Genomic DNA, 23,863 nt, shown 5'->3' on the forward strand with positions numbered 1-23,863 from the left:
AGATCAAAAGGCACGAAAAAGTTTGAGAACCACTGCTTTATATGACTCTGCCGGCTGGGATTGAACCCTAACCTTGCAAGGACGGACACTCTACCCCAAGGCCATTGAGCTGGTAACTCCTTTTGGGTATTTTTTGTCACTGTACATTTTTGGCTTTGTAGGCCTTGATGTGGCTCAAGGAGCATGGTACATTCTGACAGATGGCCAGGAGAGGGCAGACTTGGAGCACTTGGCCTCAAGGGCAGCAGTTCTGTTAGCATAAATGTGGCATTGTGTATTCAAGTGAATGTTTCATATAGATTCTCCATTTGTTTCCCCACCCTGGAACTATTTTGGCAACTGCTGAAAGTTTGTGTCTCATTCACTTACTGTAAAGGGGAAAAAAATCTGCTTTAAAAAAAATGCTTTAAGTAGCATGTGAGGCTTCAAACTAGGTTGACTATGATTCTGAATTTATTGCAAGGATTTGTTTTGCATGAAAAACATTCCTTGGGCTAAAAACAGCCCCCACGAAACTGTGAAAAGTGCCATAGTTTTGTGGCCGTTTTTAGCCCAATTAAAGTTGTACTATGTAACTTTTTTTATAAAACAAATCTTAAAATTCTCCTAACTATTAAATCACAAAAGTTATAGAAGATCCGCGCCGTGAATTTCAGCCTGTAAAGCCTTCTCTGTATGTAAACTGAGATCCTTGCCGTGGACCGGATCTCGCGCCAAAATTGCGTCATCACACTACCGGCCAATCACAGCGAGGGTTATACAACTGCCGGCCAATCACAGCGCATCTTGAAGTGGGGTCGCTATGGCAGCCATATTTGTTGTCGCCCGTTTGTACCATCCCTTCTCTAGGTAATTTCGCCTACCAGGCAGGGTGAAGGAGTCCGTATCTCTGGAATTACTGAACGCACAGGAACAAGGGACCCCTTAAAAGATAGATCTCAGCGAGGTGGAGGCAGACGCGGGGGTCTGAAGGTACGAAAAACGTCCGAAAGACGCGGACGCGACCGCGGTTTGCTATAGGGCTAATGACCACTAGTTGGGCATCTTACACAGTATGGCTTTAATGTTTTTTTGTGCAAAACAAATGCTTGCATTGGATTCAGAATCAGTAAAAAAAAAATATTTTTTTTTCTTCCTTTTATTATAGTGTATAGTGTATACTTGTATAGTAAGTGAATGAGACAAACTTTCAGCAGCTGCCAAAATAGTGCCAGGGTTAGGGTCCATATAGTCTCGCGTAGCCAGACAACTATTCCACAATCTCTGAATGCTATATAGAGCATTTGACCAAATCGCGGAGGCAACAGTCTGGCCACGCGAGACTAGGGTCCATAGAACATGGTTTACAAGAATCTAGGGCCGGCTATTTGAAACATTCACATAAGGTAACTTCTTTTTGCTACATAACTACATACACTACAAGATAAGTGGGGGGAAAAAACTCTTGGTTTAGAAAATTCAGTTCCATTTTACAGGCCAAGTAGATCTTCGTCAGATAAAATATGTCCTCAATCTGACCACGGGTAGGCTATGCTCTAAAAGTGTGAAAAACATATTTTTCCATTTCACGATAATTTTATTTTGACATTTCCGTCACCGGAAGTAGGTGTGTAATGCCCGTGTAGTTGACAGACAGCTGAGCTGGCTGTTTTGGTTCAGGACAGGAGGAGTGCAGTTGTTCCAGTCTACTCTCTATCGACGAGTTGGAGTCAGTGGGACAAAACTGACACGAAACTACTAATATTTACATTTAGCGAGTGGGAGAACACGCCGGTGTCGTCTCTTACCCACGTTCTGACTACATTTAACGTTTATTAGCTACTAGAGAGAGTTCCACCTGTCATTTCGACGCAATGGATCCCGCCAGTCAAGGTAATTGTTAGCTAGATAGCTAGTCAGTTAGCCAATGTTAGCTACAATATGTGGCAACTGGCAGGCAGGTTGCATTGTGACCAGATAAGCGTGGTTGTTTGTTGTTGAACGGAATGCTTCTGCTTAACATTAGTTCATGTACCTCTGTCACATTTTGTTTTGTCTGGGGGTTGTTGGCTGTTAAATAATTGTCATTTGTGCAGCAACAAGACAGAGTGGGGCAGTGGGCCCGATGCAACAACAGACCGCTTGGAAATAAATATCAGGGACAGTTGTTGCAGGGAAAAGCGTGACCTATAGAATCCTGAGGTGTTAGTCTGTGCCTCAAACCTATATCTTCTATGTTGTTGAAATGTAAAGGTGGTTAAATGTTATATGTGCATGCTGTCACCTTAAAAGTAAGCATGTATTCTAGTGCATACAGTGTCAATTCTGATATAATGTATATTTAATTCACGTTTAAGATTAATTGTGAAAGACATAATATATCAATGAGGATATAACCAGTGTGTCATACAAGTACCTTTATATGTGATCTGAAACTACTGACACTATCCTATAAGTAAAACATCCTGAACTGAAATACCCAACAAACCAAAGTCACAGAATTTACTAGGTCACCGGATTGCCGCACACACCTATTCATGGCAAGACGACTTGGTCGTAGTGTTACCATCAAAAGTGAAATCACATATCTTGACTAAGCTCTGGCCAGCAGCTGCTGGAAGAACTTTGGTTCATTTTTTGGGAAATGTACAGACCATGGCAAGTTTTACAAACATGTCAGACCCAGTTCTTGTGGGGCGTGCCCGTTCTGCTTGTAAACAAACAATGGGTGGCCTTGCACTATGCAATAGGTAACCTGTACTGTAGCAATATTATTTTCCAACATTGCTGGATAATTGTCAAAGTATTTGATGTCAAAGTGTTTGCTACTGTTTACTCTTAGGTACCTATTACTGCCAGAGTTAGTTATTAAACATAGCTTTTATTGACTGCCTCTCCCTTTGTTTTTTCACGGAAGTCTACACTACACTTGATAGCCGTTATCTACCTGACTGTCTGCAGTGTCTGGCCAGTTTTGTCTGGAACAAATTTCCGCTAACAGAAAATATCATTACACTTTGCTCTTGTCAAAGTTGCAATCTGTCTGTTGTAATAATGAAGTAAACATTGTATGGAACTAATGGAAGTGCTTTCTAGACTAAGTAGCCATCATCTAAACATGGCTGCAAATTCTGTACTTGTATCTTATTTCAATTATAGGATACATAAAGGTATATAATATTGTTGTCATGATGGCATGCAACCTTTTATTGCATTCCGCTGCTTCAGTTGTCCCAAGTTAAAGGCCTTATTTTCACTAATAGATGTGCGCTGGGCCTGCTGGCCTAATTCAAGTATGACATACTGGAGAATTGAGTGAATTGGGCCTTGCCTGTCTAGCCCACTTTTTTTATCCCAACGTTTCTTATACTGTATGTGCTCATTGTAAATTATGTTGGGCATCTAGTCTCTTAAAACTGGCTTCTCCATTGGAGGAAAGTCATTGTGAGTCATTCTTGACATACTCCTATGGATCTTTGGGTGTTGGCCTAGATTAGACTCAAAAGCCAAGTCATGTTTTTCTCTCAACAGTTTTTGAGTTCTGTCAATAGATTAAAGTCTGCACTGAGCTTGATAGCACTTGGTGATGAAATGTTAAATTGTATTTTGGTTCATGTACGGTATTATTGTTTGTTTTAATAGGTTGAGTCATTTATTAAAATCTTTTTGGGAGAGCAGTTTATATAAAGTCAGTCCTTCCCTTCCCACTGATATCAGGGGTTGATTCCTAGGTGTTATAAGGAAAGCAGGCACAGAGGTATGTGGTTTTGCGTGTTAGTGTGGCATTAGTCTCTCGATTACAGACTTGTGCATTGCTGCAAAAGTGAAAAGAGCAACCAAACTTTTCCTTGACGATGGCTAGCCAGATTGGTGTGGCATTAACTCTGCCCTACGAAGACTGACAGCGGTATTGGTGACGAAGATGAGAAGAAAAATTACCTCATCTGGCCTTCATCTTTGAGTCAAATTTGTGGGTGTAGTTGTGGCTAATGCTGATATGGTATCGCCTTTATCATCACTCATCATGACCTGTGTCCTTTAAAACCTGCAAGAAACAGTTTGTGGTGTTTGCCTTTGCGTGGCTGATCACGTGCCGTACTGTACACTGTTGCCAAGCCCCAGTCAGGACTCAGGACTCAACCCATCTCATTCTGTCTCTGAGACAATGGGCTGCTTCCCTCTGTGTCCTTTGTTCTCTTGATGTTGCTCTGTTCCATCCTCACTTTAGTCTATTTAATAATGAGTCATCTCATGTTATGTATCATCATCCCATTATTCTCTGCAGTTTGTTTTGGTTATGCAGTTGGTCCAAGTTAAGTCACCTACCTACCTACCATTGGCATCAATCTTTCAGTTCAGTGGAGTGGATTATCCCTCCCTTTTGCCATCAATATACCAGTCGACTTGAAATGCAGTGTAATTTTCAGTATTAATCTCTAATGGAGCCAGTTGTCTCAGAGATCCGGTTGTGATGTAGTAAATGGTGTAATGGAGCAGGGAGACTGTGGTCAGTGTTCTCTCCTATCACAGAGACCTACTTGGTTCTGCTAATTGACACTTCACTGTCTCCTCTCCGGATGTCTCCTGCAACACTAGCCTTTCACTTGCCTTGGTTGCTGTCTGAGCGTATGTGCGTGCGTATTGTGCACACGTGTTGATAATTGTACCCTTTCTCTCCCACTTTTCTTATCTCTTTCTTGCCTTCCTCTCTCTCCAACTGTCCCTTTTGACTCTCTCCTGCCTTTATTTCAATTTGTCTGACTCTTTCTCTTCTTTCTTTCTATTCTTCATTTTGTCCTTCCTACCTTTCCTTCCTGTCTTGCCTTCATCCCACTTCACTTTCACCTCTCCCTCTCTGTCCCTCCATCCCAGACATCAACCTGAACTCTCCTAACAAAGCTGTAGATGTGGAGCATTCAGACAGTCTGTCAGACGTCCCTGTGATGATGGAGGGAGGGGCGGTGGGCAACTCTGTCAACCCTCTGCCCCCTGGTCTGTCAGAGGAAGAGGCTGAAGAACTTCACCAAGAACTCATCAAGGTAGGAAACTCCACCGCTCAAGTGGGTTGCCATTTTGCTGCCTGAATAAGGGATTCTGCATTCTGCTGATATGGAGAAAATATCTGATGTGCGATAAATATTGTGATATATGAGATGCGATAAAATAAGTGTGATGGTACATGCTGATAGATCCATTTTCAACATTGCCAGCTATGTTAAAAAGTCAACCTTCGCTCGGGTGGCGCATTGGTAAAGTCCCTGCCCCACCACCACGGAGGATGTGGGTATTACTGTACATACTCTTACGGTGTAAGAGATTAAACTGAATATTTAGATTTTTTATGATTTCTCGCTCCAGCTGAACATAATGTATGTTGGAAGCCGTCTTACCTACAGTAGGATCGTTACCAGAGTTATGATCACGTGTAGATATAATTGCTTGTAAATTCACAGAGGATATATGATCGGTACCTACGCCAGAGTTGCTCTGAGCTCATATCTTTGCTCATAAGTACCAATACAGGGCAAAACACAGTGCAAAAATAGACCCATCTGGCTGCATTCCAACAGAAAAGCACCAGCAGTGTAGAATCTTTAAAGAAGCAAGACACGACTCAATGTTAAAAAGACATGCATCTGGTGTCATTTGGATTTGTAAACAATGAAAAGCCAGCAGGCTGAAAATCACACTACACACTGAACATACAGCCTGAAGCAGAAAGTATCTGTCATGCCGGTTAAAAACATATTTACCGCTGGTGTCTAAACTTAATGTTAGGATATCGCAGACGTTTGTGTGAAAATTCATATAGCAATGTGATTTAAAAAATATGATTCAACTAATCCAAAACCCATATCTACCTCTCTCCACCATCATCACGTTTCTTGTTTGTCTCTCTCTCCTCTATTATCTCCATACCTCCCAGGTGGAGGAAGAGATCAATACCTTGCGCCAGGTATTGTCGGCCAAAGAGAAACATGCCACAGAGCTGAAGAGGAAGCTGGGTCTGAGTCCACTAAACGAGCTCAAACAGAACATCAGCAAGAGCTGGCAGGATGTACAGACATCCAACGCGTACGTATTCACCACACGCTAATACTGGTCATATGTTTTATACTGTAATATATGCATGTCTAGATTGAGAATGAGTGGATTGACTGACCTCTAACCCTTGTAGAGGTGCCCAGTGTTGCCCAGTTTATTTCAGTAATTATGATTTACCGGTAAATTAAATGTATTATGACAACATCAATACTAATTTCATAGTAAATGAATGTTACCATTAGGGTTGGACACGGTAACCGCCGTACCGCCGTACCGCGGTAAACCGAGGTCTACCGCGGTGTCAGTGTGCTTACCGCGGTAAAAAAAGACAAAAAAAGTCTATTTTTTATTGGAAAACAAGCGAGTTTTAAAACAGGGGAGAAGCGAGGACCGCATGCGCTCCATGCCGCTCTGCTCTGGGCCGTGTACCACAGTTTGGAAGCCACATACGTCACTCTCACTCAGACACAGACAGTCACTCCTGCAGCTGCCTGCGTAGAGGAGTACAGAGCAGCGTAAACTTTCTTTGTAATCCACTCGACACAAGGATGTTAATACATACCTTGTGTTGTGGCATATCTTTTTTTATTCATACGGATTACTGGCGGAGCGCGGGCCGCGTGGACTAAAGCCGAAAATGAAACTATTTTACTTTTTCCATCGCGTCGCACGTTGTGCCCGTTCGGCGGCGCGTCGGAGATTTTATAACCTTTTCTGTCAAGTCTTGTAACTAAAACCTGTATATAGCACCACTCAATCACTGCGATTTGAGAGTTGAGACGTGACGTGAGTTTACAGAATCACTGTACACGATCTGACTACCCTTCCTCTTCTGGTTTGTTCACACAGCTGTTTGTGTCTGAAAAGCCTACTAGCTAGCCTACGTTACTATGGTAACCCGACAGTGCAGATCTAAAAGCTCAGAACGCGTCGCGGATGCAATGTGTTGTGAGCTTGTAGATCTGCTCCTTTCAAAGCCATACCCGCTGTGCTGTACGGAGAAGTATAACTCGGGCGGTCAGGCTGTGTCGCCTCTCCACTGTGGAGAGGCGACTTTAGGGAAGATGATTGCAATATTTTGGCTTATCGCCGAACCTTAATTAATAGATACGGGGGTGCGGTAATTACCGCAGTACCGTCGGTAAATGGGAAGACGGTAATCGCGGTAACAAAATGTCGATACCGCCCCAGGCCTAGTTACCATGTACTGTGTGACACAATCAAACAAAGTGACTGTGGTCACAGTAGCAGAGTTATCGGGTGTACCCACCATTGTGAATGAGTCATATGATGACATACTGTATGGGTGCTTCTGGGAACTGTGGGTTGTGCTCTGCAGTTATACAGCATTATAAAGCAATGGCAGACCAGAATAGATCCACAGGCAAGAGTAGGTGGTTGATATTACCAGAGTTGGGGGGGGGGGGTTTAAAGAGGCAGGAAGAGGGGGTTTGGGAAACATGCCTGAAAAAAGAATAGAATCGGAATAACCTGTTTTGGTCAATGACTTTTTCCGCATACAATGGATCATACAAGGAATCACCCATTTTAACATGCCATCAACAATATCAAAGGAAGTAGATATTCAATGAAATAATATGTTATGTATTGGTACTGTATTGGAGGGCCCTTCTACTGTATTTACTTTATGGTTTATTATGGAAGGGCTGACTGCAATTAACTTCCTGACCTGGTAAGATAAACCAGAAATACCGGCGATCACTAAGGACCAGGGTTAAAGAACCTAAGTGAGAGGAAATGATTGTTGTGGCAACGTGTAGCCCTACTGACTACTTCTAAAAACCTGCAGTTTGTATGTATGTTATCTTCTATCACAGCTTCCCTTCGTGTCTGTTTCTAGCTATGTGAAAACCACAGAGAAACTGGGCCAGTGGAATGAGAAAGTTGCCGGTTCTGATTTGTGAGTCTACTCGCACAGCACTAATAGAGTGTGTGTGTGTGTGAGTGTGTGCGCACGCACGCACACACACGCATGCACGTGTGTGTGCATTCTGCAGTATTTGGTCTAATACAGCTCTGCTCTCACTCTTTCTCACATTTACTCACATACTCCCTCACAAGTTACTTGCTCTCTCTCTGTTTACGTAGACTCTGGTTCTCTCTCCACCTCGCTGTCTCCCTCTGTGCTTACTTTCTTTTCTTTGTATTTTACCCATGACCCTCTCCTCTCAAATAGAACACCACTCACACTGTCTCCTGGTCTCTCCCAAGCCTTTTAGCGCCTCTCACCCCTTCTCTATATTTGAGAACAGCTGTATTCTAACCTGCGGTATTGACCCAGCGTCTCACAGTAGCAGCAGTAGTACAGATCTACACTCGGTCAGGATCCCTCTGAGAACCTTCTATAATAGTGATTCTCAACTGGTTTATTACGGTACAGTTTATAGATTATGTGTTGATAAAGTAAAGTCCACCTCTAGGTGTTCTTCATCTGCGACACCCTCAATATATCTCACTTAGTTAGAACTATCTTTTGATCAGTTTCGATCATTGACCCCTTAGTGGTGATTCAGGACCTCCCAAGGAGTCCATGTACCTCATTTTGAGAAATGAGAACCCTCCCTTGTTTCAGTCAATATTCCTCCTAGATCAGGACTTGTAATGCTCTGAGAAGTCTGTTTCTACTGTTGGTGTGGAGTTGTCACCTAACCATTGCAGTCTGTGTTTCGCATAACAACCTCCTCTCAATCTGCTGTCCCTTATGGTTTGTCCCTTGTGGTGTGCCAAGGTTGATTTATACTTAGTTGCACGCCTGTGTTGTGCACTGAAAATAGCCGATCTACAAGATCTACATGCGTTATGAGCTTGTAGGTCTGCTATTTTCAGTGTGCGACATGGTAGGCATCTAATTATAAATCAGGCATAAGTAGATCGTGGTATTTGATAACCTGATGTGTAACCATGCATTAGCTTGTGCTGCTGTGTGCCTGTCTTGTCTTATGTGAACGTGAAGGACTGAAGCATATAGTAAATGCTACATTAGCATGTAGCATTCCGGCAGTGCCAGTTTGTGTTTCTAATATTTCTTGCCTATGCGGATGTTTCTTTGTCTCTTATTTCTATCTCTTGTCTCCTGGCAGTGTCTTTCATCTCTCTCACCCCCTCTTCTTTCTCTTTGTGCTTGTCTCACTCTCGTGCCCTCTCCTTCTGTTTCTCTACCTCACATTCTTTCTTGCGTACAGTCCTCCTCTCTCTCTTACAACTCCCCGCACCCCATCCCATCTCTCTCCTATCGGTTTCTCCAGTTGTTTTATACTTCCTGTTCCAACAGGTCGTGTGACCTCTGGCCGTCCAGGCACAGCTGGTGACATCCTCATTTCCACTTCCTCCTGCTCAACCAGCATTCTCCCATATTTTTATCTTTTCAGCACAACCACTTCCTCTCTGCGTTTATACCCACACAGAGACCATTGTTATTTTATATTCTGTTATGCAATACCTAAATGAAAGATATCCCTGTCATTTTATGTACTGTAGTTGAATAGTGTTATTGTAGGATCACTTCACAGGAATGGTGGTGGTGCATTCTGCATTCTGGTGCATGTAAATAATGACCCTTTACTCATTTATGCATAGACAGAAATTATGTATTTTTATCTTTTAACAAAGTGTCGCAGGGAGTTGATGATGAAACTCAAACCCTTTATTCTGTTTAAATTCAGGCAAGGCACAACACAAACGGACACATAAATGCTAACATAAAGCCTGAATGGGAAAATAGCCAATCCACAAGCTCACAAAAAGGCTTACCATGGCATGATGTGTTTTGAGCTTGCAGAGCTACTGCAACTTTCAGCTCTCAGCATTCAACACAGTATAAATGAAGCGGAAGAATATTGTGATCAGTTTCTCAAGTTCTCTCTACACATCCAGTGGTATTTTTCCCTGCTGAATGAATCCATATGAACCGGTAATGAGCAGTAATGTATTGAGTTTTGTCCCTGTGTCCTCTGCGCGGTGGCTGTGTAATCTAAAGCTAATGGAATTTTTCTGGATGGTTGCTTCTGTAGCTAACTGGCTGGCTACACAAGCTTCTGCCGCTATTTAGCTTAGGCTGACATGGATGGCATGCTGTGCTTTGTGTTGGCCGTGCTTTCACACCCACTCAGGTGCATCCTTCATGCATATATTTAGGGCTGTCACAATTATTACATAATCGTCTAATCGCAATTATTTAACATAATCGGGATTATTTTTCATAATCGCCAAAATCGTTAACATGTTGAAAAATGTTCATATATTTAAAAAAAAAAAGTCAAAAATTGTGGAAATAGCAGATGCAACGTGTTGTGAGCTTGTAGATTGGCTGTTTCCACTATCAATGTTCTTTTTAAGTGTAAAGTTGTCAAATATGTCAGTACTTTCTTTGTATATTTTAGATTATGTGTCATATCTACCATGTGCAACTTCAAAGCCTAAAAGCCAAACAGAAATGTAATTGTCAACGACAAAAACACAATTAAATCATTAACCGCAATTATTTGAGTGACAATTAATCGTCATGTAAAATGTCATAATTGTGACAGCCCTACATATATTGTATTTGTATATACGCACACACACACACACACACACACACACACACACACACACACACACACACACACACACACACACACACACACACACACACACACAACCACAAGCATGCCTGAAATAAAGCACTGCTCATCCCAACACACAATTCTGGCTGCTGCCTGGCGACCAGACAGACTGCCCAGACTTGCTGTTGAAAGAATGAGTGGGAGGAAGCAAGCAATGGAATGTGAGATGGAGGTAATGGGAGGGACAGACAGGAACAGAAGAGTAAGGAAGCTCTAGCAGGTTTTTGCTTCGTCACATGGCTTGATAAGAGAAGTGGAAGGTGAAGAGTCTGAAGACACAGATTATGCATTTCATAAAGTTTTAGAAACACTAGCAGAGAAGGAGCACATATTTACAAAGCGTGTGTGTGCGCGCACACACACACACACACACACACACACACACACACACACACACACACACACACACACACACACACACACACACACACACACACACTGCTTTGTGGAGTCTATAATATAAAGCTGTCTCAGCAAGACTTTGTGTTCAGGCACTGGGTCACAGTTAGGTGCCAACATCATAGATATAGATGTTATACGGTGAATATACCATGGAAATGGTGGACACGCACACACAGGAAGGATAGAAAGTGCATTTTCATGGCTAGGAGCTTGAGAAACGGTATGTGCACTTTGTGCAGACAGGAACATTCTGTAGCCTTTGGCCTTTGAGCACAGACAAAGTATCATGTGATGATGCTATACAGAATACGGAATTACACACAAAAGAACAATAAGATAAGGTGTAGGTTGAGAGAAATATGAAACCAGAGGGAAAGATAATAAGAGAGACCTATTGGACCCTTATGGATAAATGTTTACACTGTCAGACCTCAATTAAGACTGTTTTACAGTTTAGTTAGTTACACTCATAGAGACTGTGTCAGTGTAACAGACTACAGTAAACACTCACAGGCAGGGAAAAAGCTAGTAAGTGTGCCATGTGACTAAGATGGTACAGATAGAAAGAGATGTACTGCAATGACTGAATACACTAACTCTCTAACACACATACAGTGCCACATACACCCTTGTAACATGTTCCTCAACAAATATGTTATGCTTTTTCACACGAGACATGCATAGCTACTACAGTCAAGCACTGAAATAGAAGGCAGACAGGCAGTGTCTCAGTCCATGTTCAACGTGACAGTGAGTGTGTCTCAGTGATGACTTTGGATTGTACAGTAAGAGGCATTATGCTGCTGTAACGCACCACAATAACCACTCCTGTGTGAGTCAACAGGCACATCAGTGTCAGATTTGTATGGCTCTAGGCAATAGGATGTGCCCACAGCAAAAGGGACATTAAAATGTAGGTCAGAAATGTTTACATTTATTTCAGGGGGCTTTCATTAGGTTAGAATATATTTTATTAACATGAGGATGGCAGCAGGAAAGCAGCAAAGGCATGACATGTATAACTGTGATACTATACTAAAGCAGGCAGCATACTAACAGCCTAGGAAATAAGAACAGGCATCTATATAGTAACCTAAGCAGGAGCATAACTTTTGGCATGGATTCTGCATTCGGGTCATTTCCTGCAGGCCCACGATCACACGTGTACCATGTACGGCGAAGTACATGTATGGCCATGTACATCGTGGGCTTAAACATATCTCTGCGGGCAATGACCCGAGACCCCCCGCAGGGTCTGACACAGAACCTATAGGTGGAGCTGGGGTGGTGGCGGGTGGTGGGGCAGCAGCTTGCAGCAACAATGACTAACTACCGGGCAGGTCTACCTATGTATTGTGGGTAGGGGGCGGGACACGCAGGTCCCGTCCCCGCGGGGCGGAACACGCAGGTCCCATCCCCGCGAGCGGCGTGCGCACCACACGAAAGCCTCCCGAACTAGACTTCAATCCCTTACGGTCCTCCACAACATTTAGAAACACCTTTTACACTGCAGGAATTCCTGCAGACTACTGGCACCTCCTGGCATGGAGTTTTTTTTTCCTTTAACACAGGTACAACAGTGCCATCAACCTACCATACAGCTACTTTAAACACCTTTACACCCGACTTCTGACCCGGTTGATTTCCCGAACGATAATCTGTAGTAGTCAGGACTCAATCTGGCTAGCCATCGTCAAAGAAGAGGTCGATGCTTTTCACTTGACTGGAGCTCAGTTGTAACTCGAGCTCAGTTAGGCTGTTCTTGAGAGACTAGTCAGGACTAAACTCTGTTTGGTGTGTAGGGGCCTTAAACCTATATGCAAATAGTTTCTCTGTATGTGTGTGTGTACGTGCCAGCTTGCTTCCTGACTAATCGGTGTGTTATTATCTGCTGCCAAATCCATTCATGTGTTTGCAAAAACCACTGGTCTGCTTTTTGCTAAGGTGTGTCTCTCGGACCCAAGACATTTCCATGACCAGAGTTTAATTTAGCTGAAATTCAAAGTGTTTTGCCATGTCTCTTTGATGTAATATTATTTTAAACTAGAAAGGGGGGGCTCTTCAGAGAGCATACTGAGGGCTGTGTAAGTCATGGGATGCAGCTGGCCTACCTGGAGTAACACACATTTTTAAATAACCCAGCCGCTCATGGATTGCGAAGATATTCAGGGGGTGTACTTTTTGCAGTTTAGCTCCTGTTGGTCATGTGGTTTGTGACACACTGACACGCACGCACGCACGCACGCACGCACGCACGCACACACACACACACACACACACACACACACACACACACTTTGGTAAACTTGTTTTTAAAATGTGCTATATAAATAAAGTGGGATTGGATTGTTAGAGTAAAAACATAGTCTCTGCCCCTGGCCTGCCAGAGATGTACAAAAATATATATGGTCAATCAAGGCTGAGGGGAGTAACTTTAGTCATACTAGTGACACAAAGTGGAAACCACAGTAATGTTGTCAAGACAGGACAATTTTACTCAACCTGTTGCAACAAACTGAACTATTAACCCATATTCCAAATCACACAGCAGCAAACACTGTCCTCAAATTGAGTTTCTACAGCACTGGTCCAAAACGAGGACCATTGACTTGTCTAATGTCTCAATAGGATCAGACCTGGGAAGAATGGATGTAATACATAAGTAATTATATTAAAGTTTCTGGGACCCATATGTTGAAAATGGAATGTAAATATAAAAGCTGAGACACATTTTTCGTATTGTTGATATAGCTATAGATTTAGATAGTCCTTCCCATAGAAGTGACATGGACCTGATAAGAGGCTCAGCAGCTTGACTTGTTTTGTGCAGATTGAATGTACAGCTGCTTCACAGGATGTTATAATGACATTTTAAATGTAACCATTTTCCTTCCACGATCGTGTGTGTGTGTGTGTGTGTGTGTGTGTGTGTGTGTGTGTGTGTGTGTGTGTGTGTGTGTGTGTGTGTGTGTGTGTGTGTGTGTGTGTGTGTGTGTGTGTGTGTGTGTGTGTGTGTGTGTGTGTGTGTGTGTGTGTGTGTGTGTGTGTGTGTGTGTGTGTGTGTAAGACATCACAAGTGTTTGTATGAGAATACCAAGTAACTACTTTCTCTCCGTCCAACCCTGTACTCGAGTACTGTTGAATTTTGCATGCATGGTTTTGTAGTGTGTGTGTCTGTCCTTTCCCTGAACATTGTGTGACAATCCTACTGTTGTGTCCATAGATATCTGTCTGCTTCAGCCACTTTGGATGACATTGCCCAGTCTGAAGCGTGAGTTCACACCTTTCACTTTTACGTTCCTATGTGTCGTCAGTCATTTTTCCTCTGCATTATACTGGCTGGGCTTGACTCTACTCACTTCGTTCTCCACTGCATGGTGTACTGGCTCAGCTTGACTCACTTTACTAGTTTGTTTACAACTGCAAATATAACCCCCTCAGTTTAGCTGGTTGTCACAGCAAGTTCATCCAACCTACTCCTGAATGCTGAACAATGCTAAAGTTAAAGCTAATGCTAAAACTCATGCTTTCTGGAAAGTGTTATGCATTTTACCTGTACAACACATTTTACCTGTTTCTTTCAATTATTTGTATTTAATTCTTCTGGTGAGAAATAATCTATGCAGTTGCTCAAAGTTGATTCATTTCACATTTACAACAGCTAGTTTAAAAGTTTGTTTATAACAATATTCAGGAGCTTCCATGTGGTATAGGGTAGTCCATTGTGAATGCAATCATGCTAGTGACACTCACACTTCTGTCCGGTAATTCTGCCTAATGGAAAACCAAAAGTGTAGAGCTGAGTCAAGCCAGTTCCATGCAGAGGAAAAGCGCCAATAGATGCAGTAAGGTTTCTTTCATTCTTTGGAGCTTTTTTTGGTGTGGGCTCTGGGCTGGTGTTGGCATAGTGACACTACACATACTGGTCACTTCCGTCTTTAAGTTTAAATAAGAGTTATTAATGTTTCTATATGTCCATCCCAGCAGGTATAGTAAGAATCATCATAGCATTTTAGGCCACGAATTCTATGGAAGGTCAAATTCTTCTGACAAATTGTTGAGGTGGACTTTTCGCCTTGGCTGTAGTTTCATAAATTGGTATAGGTTTTCCTCCTTGTAATGGTTGTTGAGTCCATAGTGTATACTGTAGATTTATATTTCAGTGTTTTTATTCATTTAATGCTTAATTTATACCCTGCCGCATGATGGTGTTATGCGCTGGAAAAATGGCAGATCCATAAGCTCACAACGCATCGCCATGCATTGTGACCTTGTAGATAAGATATTGTCCATGCTACAGTGAAGTATAAATCTGACTTGAGGAGATTGTTTTGGTACCAGAGGAATGTTTACTCACCTTCACAATCACTCTTCCTGTTTCATCTGTGAAACTGACTACGCTGTCAAGTGTCAAATGTAATTCTCACTGGGTTAAATTGACACTGAACATCTTAGTCTTGTATATTTTGATCCATAGATCATTCATCATCTCAAGTCTCCCCCCTTCCTTTGTTTTCACTGCTTTCATGTGTTTATTTTATCTGCACTTGTGTGTTTTGTCTGTTTTCTATGCAGGCTATGAGCAGCCACTGAGATTCTTTTTTTTTTTACTAGATCATGAAGTCAATTGACTGGTTCATAAAATACATTTGGAATATGGCTGTTCTATGTTTTTGTGGGAAGACAATGAATGAAGACAAACACTGATTTAGTTATGTATAGCCTACATCCAGTCCAGTTGTCTTGTAAGTTTTTCCATAATCAAGATTTAGACATCACTGAGTGGGAAACCCATTTGTTTACGTCATCTTAACGTAATGAAACATTCACTTAGTTGAGTGGTACAACAAGTTAACTTTTAGTTAAGAACTTGGTAAGGACTTTTTCCACCACTGACGGCACGACAGTATTGGAAGCAGCCACACAGATGAGACACGGAAAAGGAGAAACACTGTTCCCCTCTGCCTCAATGCAAAGGGATGGTCCCTCGACCATGTACTCTCTCTCTCTTTAAATGGGATAGCGTTAGCTTGCTTTGATACAGAGAGAGAGAGAGAGAGGAGTTCGCCAGTGAATGTTAGCAAAATTCGACACAAGAGTGAATAAATAAAAAGCTGCTTATTCGCTCTGTGGAAATTTGTGACCGGTGGGAAGCTTGCATTGACTTTATGAGGTTTTTAAAAAAGCAAATTATTCGCTTCGCAAATTCGCCCCCGGTGAAAAGACCTTCAGTATTGGATTTAGGGATAGCTGGTGCAGCCCAGTCCAGGAGCTCAGTTGTAGTTGGTAGACCAGATTACCTCCACCTTCTGTTATGTCTGCTGACAATCTACTTCTATTATCCAGATGTCTGTAGGTAGTGTGTATTAAGCTGTGTGTATTTGTGTGTGTGCATGTGTACATGTGCCTGGGTATCTGTATTTGCAGATCCAGTGTGACTACTTTGTGCCACACCTGTTGACCTTGCTAATCTACACTAACCTGTGTGACTTCTTGACATCTCGTTTGCAACACGGAGACAATGTCCATTCTGTCTGCAAGGAGGGGGTTTGGTTACTTTTAATTAGGACTTGTTCCTTCAACTCACCTAACAATTGTGGATGTATGTTTTTCATGTATTGTGAAACACAATTGTGGATGTATGTTTTTCATGTATTGTGAAACAGACCTCTCTCTATAGCCTTTACGGTCTTGCTTCTTAAACAAACAAAATAGCCTCCTGCAATCCACCACACCCTTGCTGCTGATACATGGTACAGTCACTGGTTTGGCTGGACTGGTAGGTGTGATACCACAACCACACAGCTCTAAACTCCTTTCAAGGACCCCACCTTGATATACATTCCCTTGTGTTAAAGCCAAGGCATACAGGAAATATGTTAAAGCAGGTTGGATGGGAAAATCTGTTTGTATTATACTTGGCCTTCTATATTTAATTGTCTGTTTGTATTATACTTGGCCTTCTATATTTAATTGTCCTTATCGTTACTGACCCATTTGCCAATAACTGTAGAATGCAGTATTTTCTTTTCACATCTACTGTCAACTACTAGACCTTATGCATCCACTACGTAGAAGCTTAGTAGAAGGGATGCCATTAAATATTTATTTCATGCAAGTAAATCATAAAGTTGGGTAATAAACAATGTGTGCTGCTCTGAGTCTGGAGCTTTTGTTGCACAGTAGCAGTACATGTTTTCTTTTCTTGATGGTTAGAAGTAAACCTTGCTGGGGTTATCTGGCTTCAGTTGGCTTCATAGAGCAACGTGGAATGTTCCAGTTTGGAATTTTTCCAATTATGTTGAAGTTCCAGATTGGAATGGCTCGCTTCTGTACCAGCTGATCCAGTTAATCAAGATTGAACTTCCTGTTTCATGGCAGGGAACTGCAAAATATATTCTATAAAGTTACTATACTCTAAATTATTTAATGTGGTCTATGGATTAGCTTACTTTAGCATTTTGGTAAATCCACAATAGTCTAGATTTGATCATATAAAAAAAGTGGGGGGGGGACTGATCATATTTATTATCTCACTTTGGGATGCACAATCCCATCTTGGCAGATAGCCCAGCTAACTTGGTTTAAAAAATAAGATTTATTGTAAACATTTAGTTAATTAGACAGCTAGTTCTGAGGCTAGTTCTTTGTGCTGTGATTGATCCATACCTTTATTAATGTGTTGGAGCTGCTGTGTATGTTTGTCCATGTGCATACTAACCAGCTGAATGCAGGGTGTCTTTGCTTGGGGAAGCAGCAGTATTCAGAGTGGTTGAATGACTTTAATTTACACCCTCTTCTCCGCTTCTGTCTCACCTTCAGCCATTCATCTGTCTTTTCTCTCTCTTCCTACCCCACCCCTTCTTCTGTCCCCTATACTTCTGACTTGTTGTTTTCTTTCTCCCTCCTTTCTTTTTTTTTTTTTTTCACTTACCTTCTCCCTTTGCCATCCCTTTCTTTCCCATCTTTTCTCCTTGCTTATTCTCTCTCTCTCTCTCTCTAGATATAAGAAGACTTCAGAGACCTTGTCTCAGGCAGGTCAGAAGACCAGTGCAGCTCTCACCACCGTGGGCACAGCCATCACCAGGAAACTGGGAGACATGAGGTAACGCTGCAACAAACAGTGTGTGGGCTGAAACTGCCTCTTAATGCTGTCTAGGGATCAGTTTCCTGTATCTATGAAAAACATTGCAGGATCCATCTACCTTCTGGCGGTAAAGTTCTAGAGGTATACAGATTTTAAAAAATCCTTCCCGATACCGATTCCCATAACTTAGGTATCGGTTGATACTGAGTACCTATCCGATACCCGTGCGTAATTTAAAAAACTCAAAGTGGGGTCTAGGTACTCTCAGGGTTCATTGAGGGGGTTCCAAATGGACCCTTATAGGTATGTAACTGAGAGTTATGAGAACCACTGATCTAGGAATAAATACAAATTCCATCAATAATTGCAAGTGCAGCTGCAGCTACAAGTTAGTCAAATAATGATGTAATGTAATTATCATTTGATACTTTACGTGGTATCGGATTGGCATAGACTGGCATACTCAACGATACCAGTATTTTAGGAAGTATCGGCAGCTTTTCCGATAGTGGTATAAAATTCTGAAACTGATCCCAGACCAGTGTATGGCAACATAATCCTATTGATCTTTGTAGAGCTGAAATGCAGGTTGTCTAAATGGATGGTTCAGTTTTATTTTCATAGTTTATTAAATAAGATACCTGAGTGTAAAAATGAATGCTTGGGACCATTTGAATGCATTCACACTGTAAAATAAGATGGTACTACTAAATTAAGTCTTGTCAAATAGTTGAACCATTCCTGTAGACATATTTGCACTAACAGTAATAGATGCTGGTGTACATCTTAACCCCTTTATCTGGACTACTTTTTGTATTGGGCCTGAGACGTGCACGATGGTAGACGTACAGAGAGGTGTAGAACTAATCCTTAACCATACCAGCTCCATCATGTCTTTAACTCATCTTCGCTTCTGCCCTGTCATATACGAGTCACTCGCCTTTTCACACGTGTGTGAGTGCGTGCGTCCGTGCGTCCGTGCATAATTTTCATCCTGTACTGTATATATATTCTTTTAACTTTCATTAATAAAGTTTATTTACATCACTTCCTTTTTCCAGTCCTCTTTCCTATAAAGCCAACTTGCATGCCTGCCCTCCCATCCATCCATTCATCCATACATTTATCTACTTATCTATCCATCATCCATCCACCCTTGCATCCTCCAGTGTCCTTGCTTCTATTCTTGCCTGTAGATGTCCCCAGTAGAGACATATCATTGCCCTGCATTGTCCCATTCATGGTGTGTTGTTACCAGTGGTGGGCTGACGGGTAGTAGTGGTTTTAATGTTACTGCTTCTACCTCACCCTGTCTCTTGTTCTTTTTTTTTTAATGGCGGCCTTGGTTGTGTCTACAGAGCGCTGCCTTTCTCTAACTCATTTGGGTAAGACTAACAAGTCATATCACCAACAATTTAGAGTTTCATCACTTCAAAGTGTAGTCTATAAGGTTAAGCTCTGTAAAACATTCTGCCATGCTTTGTGTGGAGACCTCGGGTCTTAAAGGCACTGTAAGTGATATGTCTTTGTTAAAATAAGTGTCAAACGGCTTCTGATAGTAATAATTGCTATAGTTTGTTTGGACAGTTAACAGGGGTCTCTCCAGCTCTTTGGTAAACAGAAAATAAATGTTGGGGTGTCAATTTCCTTCTACCAGGAGACGGAACTTATACAGAAGATAAATAAGTGAAATTGGAAGTAGTGAAATAAACAAACACTATTGCAATGATTACTATCAGAATATAGAGCTTTACAGTACCTTTAATCTAAATGCAGAGAACTACCCTAGTATGTTCCAAGTTTGGTCATATTTTATTGTGTTATGCATGTCTTCCCAAGTTCCCATAAACTTTTAAAGAGATCATCTTTATGAATTAATTTCTTATTTTCTAAACAGATTCTTATGTAATGTATTCTGGTTATTTTTAATGAATGAGAAAATAAGCCATTAATGGGCACCTTGCTTTTGCCCGTGTGTGTGTGCGTGTGAGTGTCTGTCTGTTTTTCTGTCTGGTATACTGGTTTGTCTGCACCAGTGGGTACTATATCCTCATACGCCAGTGTGTGTGTGTGTGTGTGTGTGTGTGTGTGTGTGTGTGTGTGTGTGTGTGTGTGTGTGCGCGTGCGCGTGTGAACTTCAGCTTGCCTGCTTCTTTAACACTTGCACTTCTATGTCCCTTCTTCTTTAATGCTTACAAAGTAGCAACTATTCCATCCGCCACTCCATAAGTATGCCTGCGATGAGGTAAAGTAACACATGCATACTACTGACTCTTACTGTTGCTTTAACACAACTATACATATTCGAAACATGTTTGTCTTATAGAGTCATACCTCTTTTCCGTAGTCTACAGTATGTCTAAAATGTACAACTCAATGTTCCCACGGTCAAGAAATTCATGGAAAAGGTTTGGAATTTATCAAGGGTCCTGGAAGAATATTTGGCTATGCATTGTTTTTGGCTATTGATTTAGTTCATAATTCTTTTCCAAAACATTTATAAAATTACACGAAATAAGTAACATAAGTATTTTTTTGCTAAATTGGTTTAGTGATTGCAGCCTAGTGTGTACCGTCCGGACGTGACAAAAAGAACAGATCTACAAGCACAACGTGTTGCAGTGTGATCCTATGCCCGAGGATAGGTGGTGTAGCAAAGATTTGTCATGACATTTTAAATGGAATTCTATATCCTATGCTTTCTTTGGGCATTGCTCATAGAAGTAAAATACTCGTTATTGAGCTGAATGATTGTTATATAGGCCTGGAAATTGGATTACGTTTTCAGTCTGGGAACCAAATGTCATGTCCAGGTTTATTTGTACAGCTCATTTCATACACAATGCGCGCTGTGTACTTTACAACAATGCAATCAAGTTACAAGTGCATAATATATACACACAAGCAGTTTGTTTTGTAATTTTGAGACCTATACTGCACAAACACACACACACACATACTGTTGTTTCACCTGCTTTTAAAAGTGTTCAGTGTAAATATGGAAGAAGGTGTTTCTATTCTCGATACAGTAAACAAAATAATCCTGTTCGGCATCATTCTGTAACACTTGAATAAAAAAGGATATAGCAGAGGGCTCTGAATACAAATAAAGAATGGGAGTTGTTAGCACCTCTGTAATTATCTCATCTGACTGATTTCTTTATAAATGTTGTTTCCGCTTTCATTGGGGAGTTTACTTGGAGGCAGCTGATGCCATACAACGCTGCTAATGGCATGCCTGTGTCTCAGGGAAATAAGGAACCTTTTGCAAAAAGGTGTTGTGGAGTGCAGTGCGACATCTAGTGGCTGAATGTTGTCTCTAACACTGAATGTTGTCTCTCACTGTGTCTCTTGTGTGACAGGAACTCTGCCACCTTCAAGTCATTTGAGGACAAAATGGGGAACCTCAAGGTGAGAATACACTCAACTAGACCAGTTAATTTAATCATTCAACAGGAACAGCTATGTTATCGTATCAACAGTATACCAGAATGTTGCGGCCTTGATAACATGACTGTTCCAGTTCACTGTAGCAGGGCTTGAGTTGCCATAAGGTGCATTCTAAAAAGTATCCAATCCCATGGCAATACAACCCTCAAAACTCCAAATGTAAATGTATGTAAGAAAAAAAAGATTATGTATATGATGTATATAATTGTGTTTAGTGTGTACTTGCATGTTTTTGTATATGCGCAAACGCAAAGGAATTTATAATTATTCAACATGGCATTTTCTCTCCGACTGCCTTTTATCTTCTCACCCATAATTAACGAACTGATTATCCTCTGATATCTGACTGATATCTCTCTCTCCCTCCCTCTCTCTCCCCCTCCTCCCCCCTCCTCTCTGTTACTCTAAATGTGTCTTAAGTACAAGGTGGTAGGAGCCAAAGGGAACGGAGAGGCCATGGGCTCCCCCACCGATGCCAACCCCACTCAGGACAATGCACCTTTCTGAACACACCAGCCCTCCTCTTCATCCACTTCCTACTCCCTAACTCCTTCCTCACGACCCGAGACTGAACCGACATCGCCTCACTGAGTCAATCCTGATCCCTTGACCCTGCTCCTCGATGACCTGTCACCAATCAATTACCGGTCACCCAAGGTCTATGCCGTTGGCATTATGTGCTCAAGCCACGATTGGTGGAAGTTTAGGTAGATCTGGTTGGTTGACATGGTGGTGGTCTATTGGATGAGCATCTCTTGGTTGTTTCTAAATAAGAATCCAGACTTCTGCTGGTTATGAAAGCCGTGAAATGTTCTACCTAGTTGTTAAAAGAAAGATAATTGTTAAGTCATCACTGTGGCCTACCCACCACCTCATCACATCACTTCCTGCGTCCACTTTCTGTCCCACCCTCTCATCCAGCCCTTTCCAATTAGACCACGCTCTGACTCAGTGTTCCTTGTGTGTGCCTTTTTTAAACCAGGTTGTTACTGTTGAGGAAGATTTATGTTTCCTGGTAGAACAGAGGCATTGAATGATAGATTTGTCTTTCCATTTGTCTTTTCCACTGGTCTTTGTTGGCCAGTGTTGAAAGGTTATATGCAGCTGAGCATGTTGGTGACAAAGACAGTCAGTAGTAAATAACACAACTAGCACTTCAAGTCAAGCCTCTTACTACAATGCCATTGGCACTATAGTCATCTATTGGCTAGCATATTGACTATTTGGCCATAGCACACCCATGGGTTTGCTAGTGGTGTGTGAATGCAGAATGGCATGAATGCTGCTCTGCAAATCCAAAGCAAAGCTCCCTTGAGTACTGAAACTGGGGGAAAAGATAACACCTAGACATTTACCTACACTGTAAAGTCCCCAATGTTAATTTAACTCTTAAGAGTGTAACCAAATGGACCCTTACAAGTTAATTTGGTTACATCTAAACAGTCAAATTAACATGGAGTTTTTACTGTGTACTGTTTGAACTACAGCTAGCTTAGAAGCATTCAGTGATAGCTTTTGTTGATGAAACAATTAAAACTTTTACTCGATGTGAGACATTTAAAACACCCAAAAGATCTTCTCTGCTGTTGGCCATTGGGGGCAGTATAGTTCAGACTCAGAGGATAGTGGTTTGACTGTGAATAGGGACCTCCCCCCATCTCCACCACACCTACACACATCTCAACCCACCAAGGCCTAGTACTGCTTAACGCATGTTCATATCTCATCTCAAATGTACAAAATACCAGTCATGCAAATACGACCGAAGTCTCGTGTAACACCCTCAGAAAAACACCACAGGATGTAAAGAGGACAAAAAACAAAATAAGAAAAAAACGTAAACCATTTTGTATTATAAACTATTTTACACTGCTTTGCATAATGTTTTTACATAACTTTTATCTATTATGTACAAATTATATAAGAAACTATATTGTAACTGTGGCTGCTGACTGGTAGAGTAGCAGTCGAGCCGGTATGTTTAACAAGGGGAGATGAAGCAAACTTTACAAATGGAGAACACAAGAAAATAATCAATATGGGATCAGTATCACAGACATGGATTAGGTTTTTACGTCTCTGGAAATCATTTAGGTGTAAAATATCTGGTTGGTGAAAACACTGGTGCATCACCATTGTGCGATGTAAGCTTCACACAAAAGAATTGTTGTAGCTTTTGACTGGTAGTTTTGTCAGCTTTACTGTCCAGTTTACCTAGTAACAAACCTCTGTATTGGAGATCTGTTCTAGAGAGAAGCCGGGGGATTTTCAATGT

The 23,863-nt window shown here is 41.6% G+C and overlaps 1 protein-coding gene across 4 annotated transcripts; it reads left to right on the forward strand.

The window, feature by feature from the left end:
- The first annotated feature begins 1,644 nt into the window (after positions 1–1,644).
- On the forward strand, positions 1,645–23,522 carry tpd52l2b (tpd52 like 2b). Of its 4 annotated transcripts, XM_080733016.1 has the most exons (9): positions 1,645–1,872; positions 4,852–5,018; positions 5,906–6,054; positions 14,275–14,322; positions 18,055–18,156; positions 19,497–19,523; positions 20,339–20,383; positions 21,501–21,549; positions 22,009–23,522. In XM_080733016.1, the coding sequence occupies exons 1-9, from the start codon at positions 1,854–1,856 to the stop codon at positions 22,093–22,095; spliced, it is 693 nt and encodes a 230-aa protein (XP_080589142.1). In that variant the 5' UTR covers positions 1,645–1,853; the 3' UTR covers positions 22,096–23,522. The 4 variants fall into 4 exon arrangements, with proteins under 4 accessions (XP_080589142.1, XP_080589139.1, XP_080589140.1 ...); XM_080733013.1 differs by lacking the exons at positions 19,497–19,523; positions 20,339–20,383; XM_080733014.1 differs by lacking the exons at positions 19,497–19,523; positions 20,339–20,383 and having other exon boundaries at positions 22,015–23,522.
- Positions 23,523–23,863: the final 341 nt, after the last annotated feature.

This window comes from Nannobrachium achirus, assembly GCF_963921795.1.
Source record: "Nannobrachium achirus genome assembly, chromosome: 9".
NCBI lineage: Eukaryota > Metazoa > Chordata > Actinopteri > Myctophiformes > Myctophidae > Nannobrachium > Nannobrachium achirus.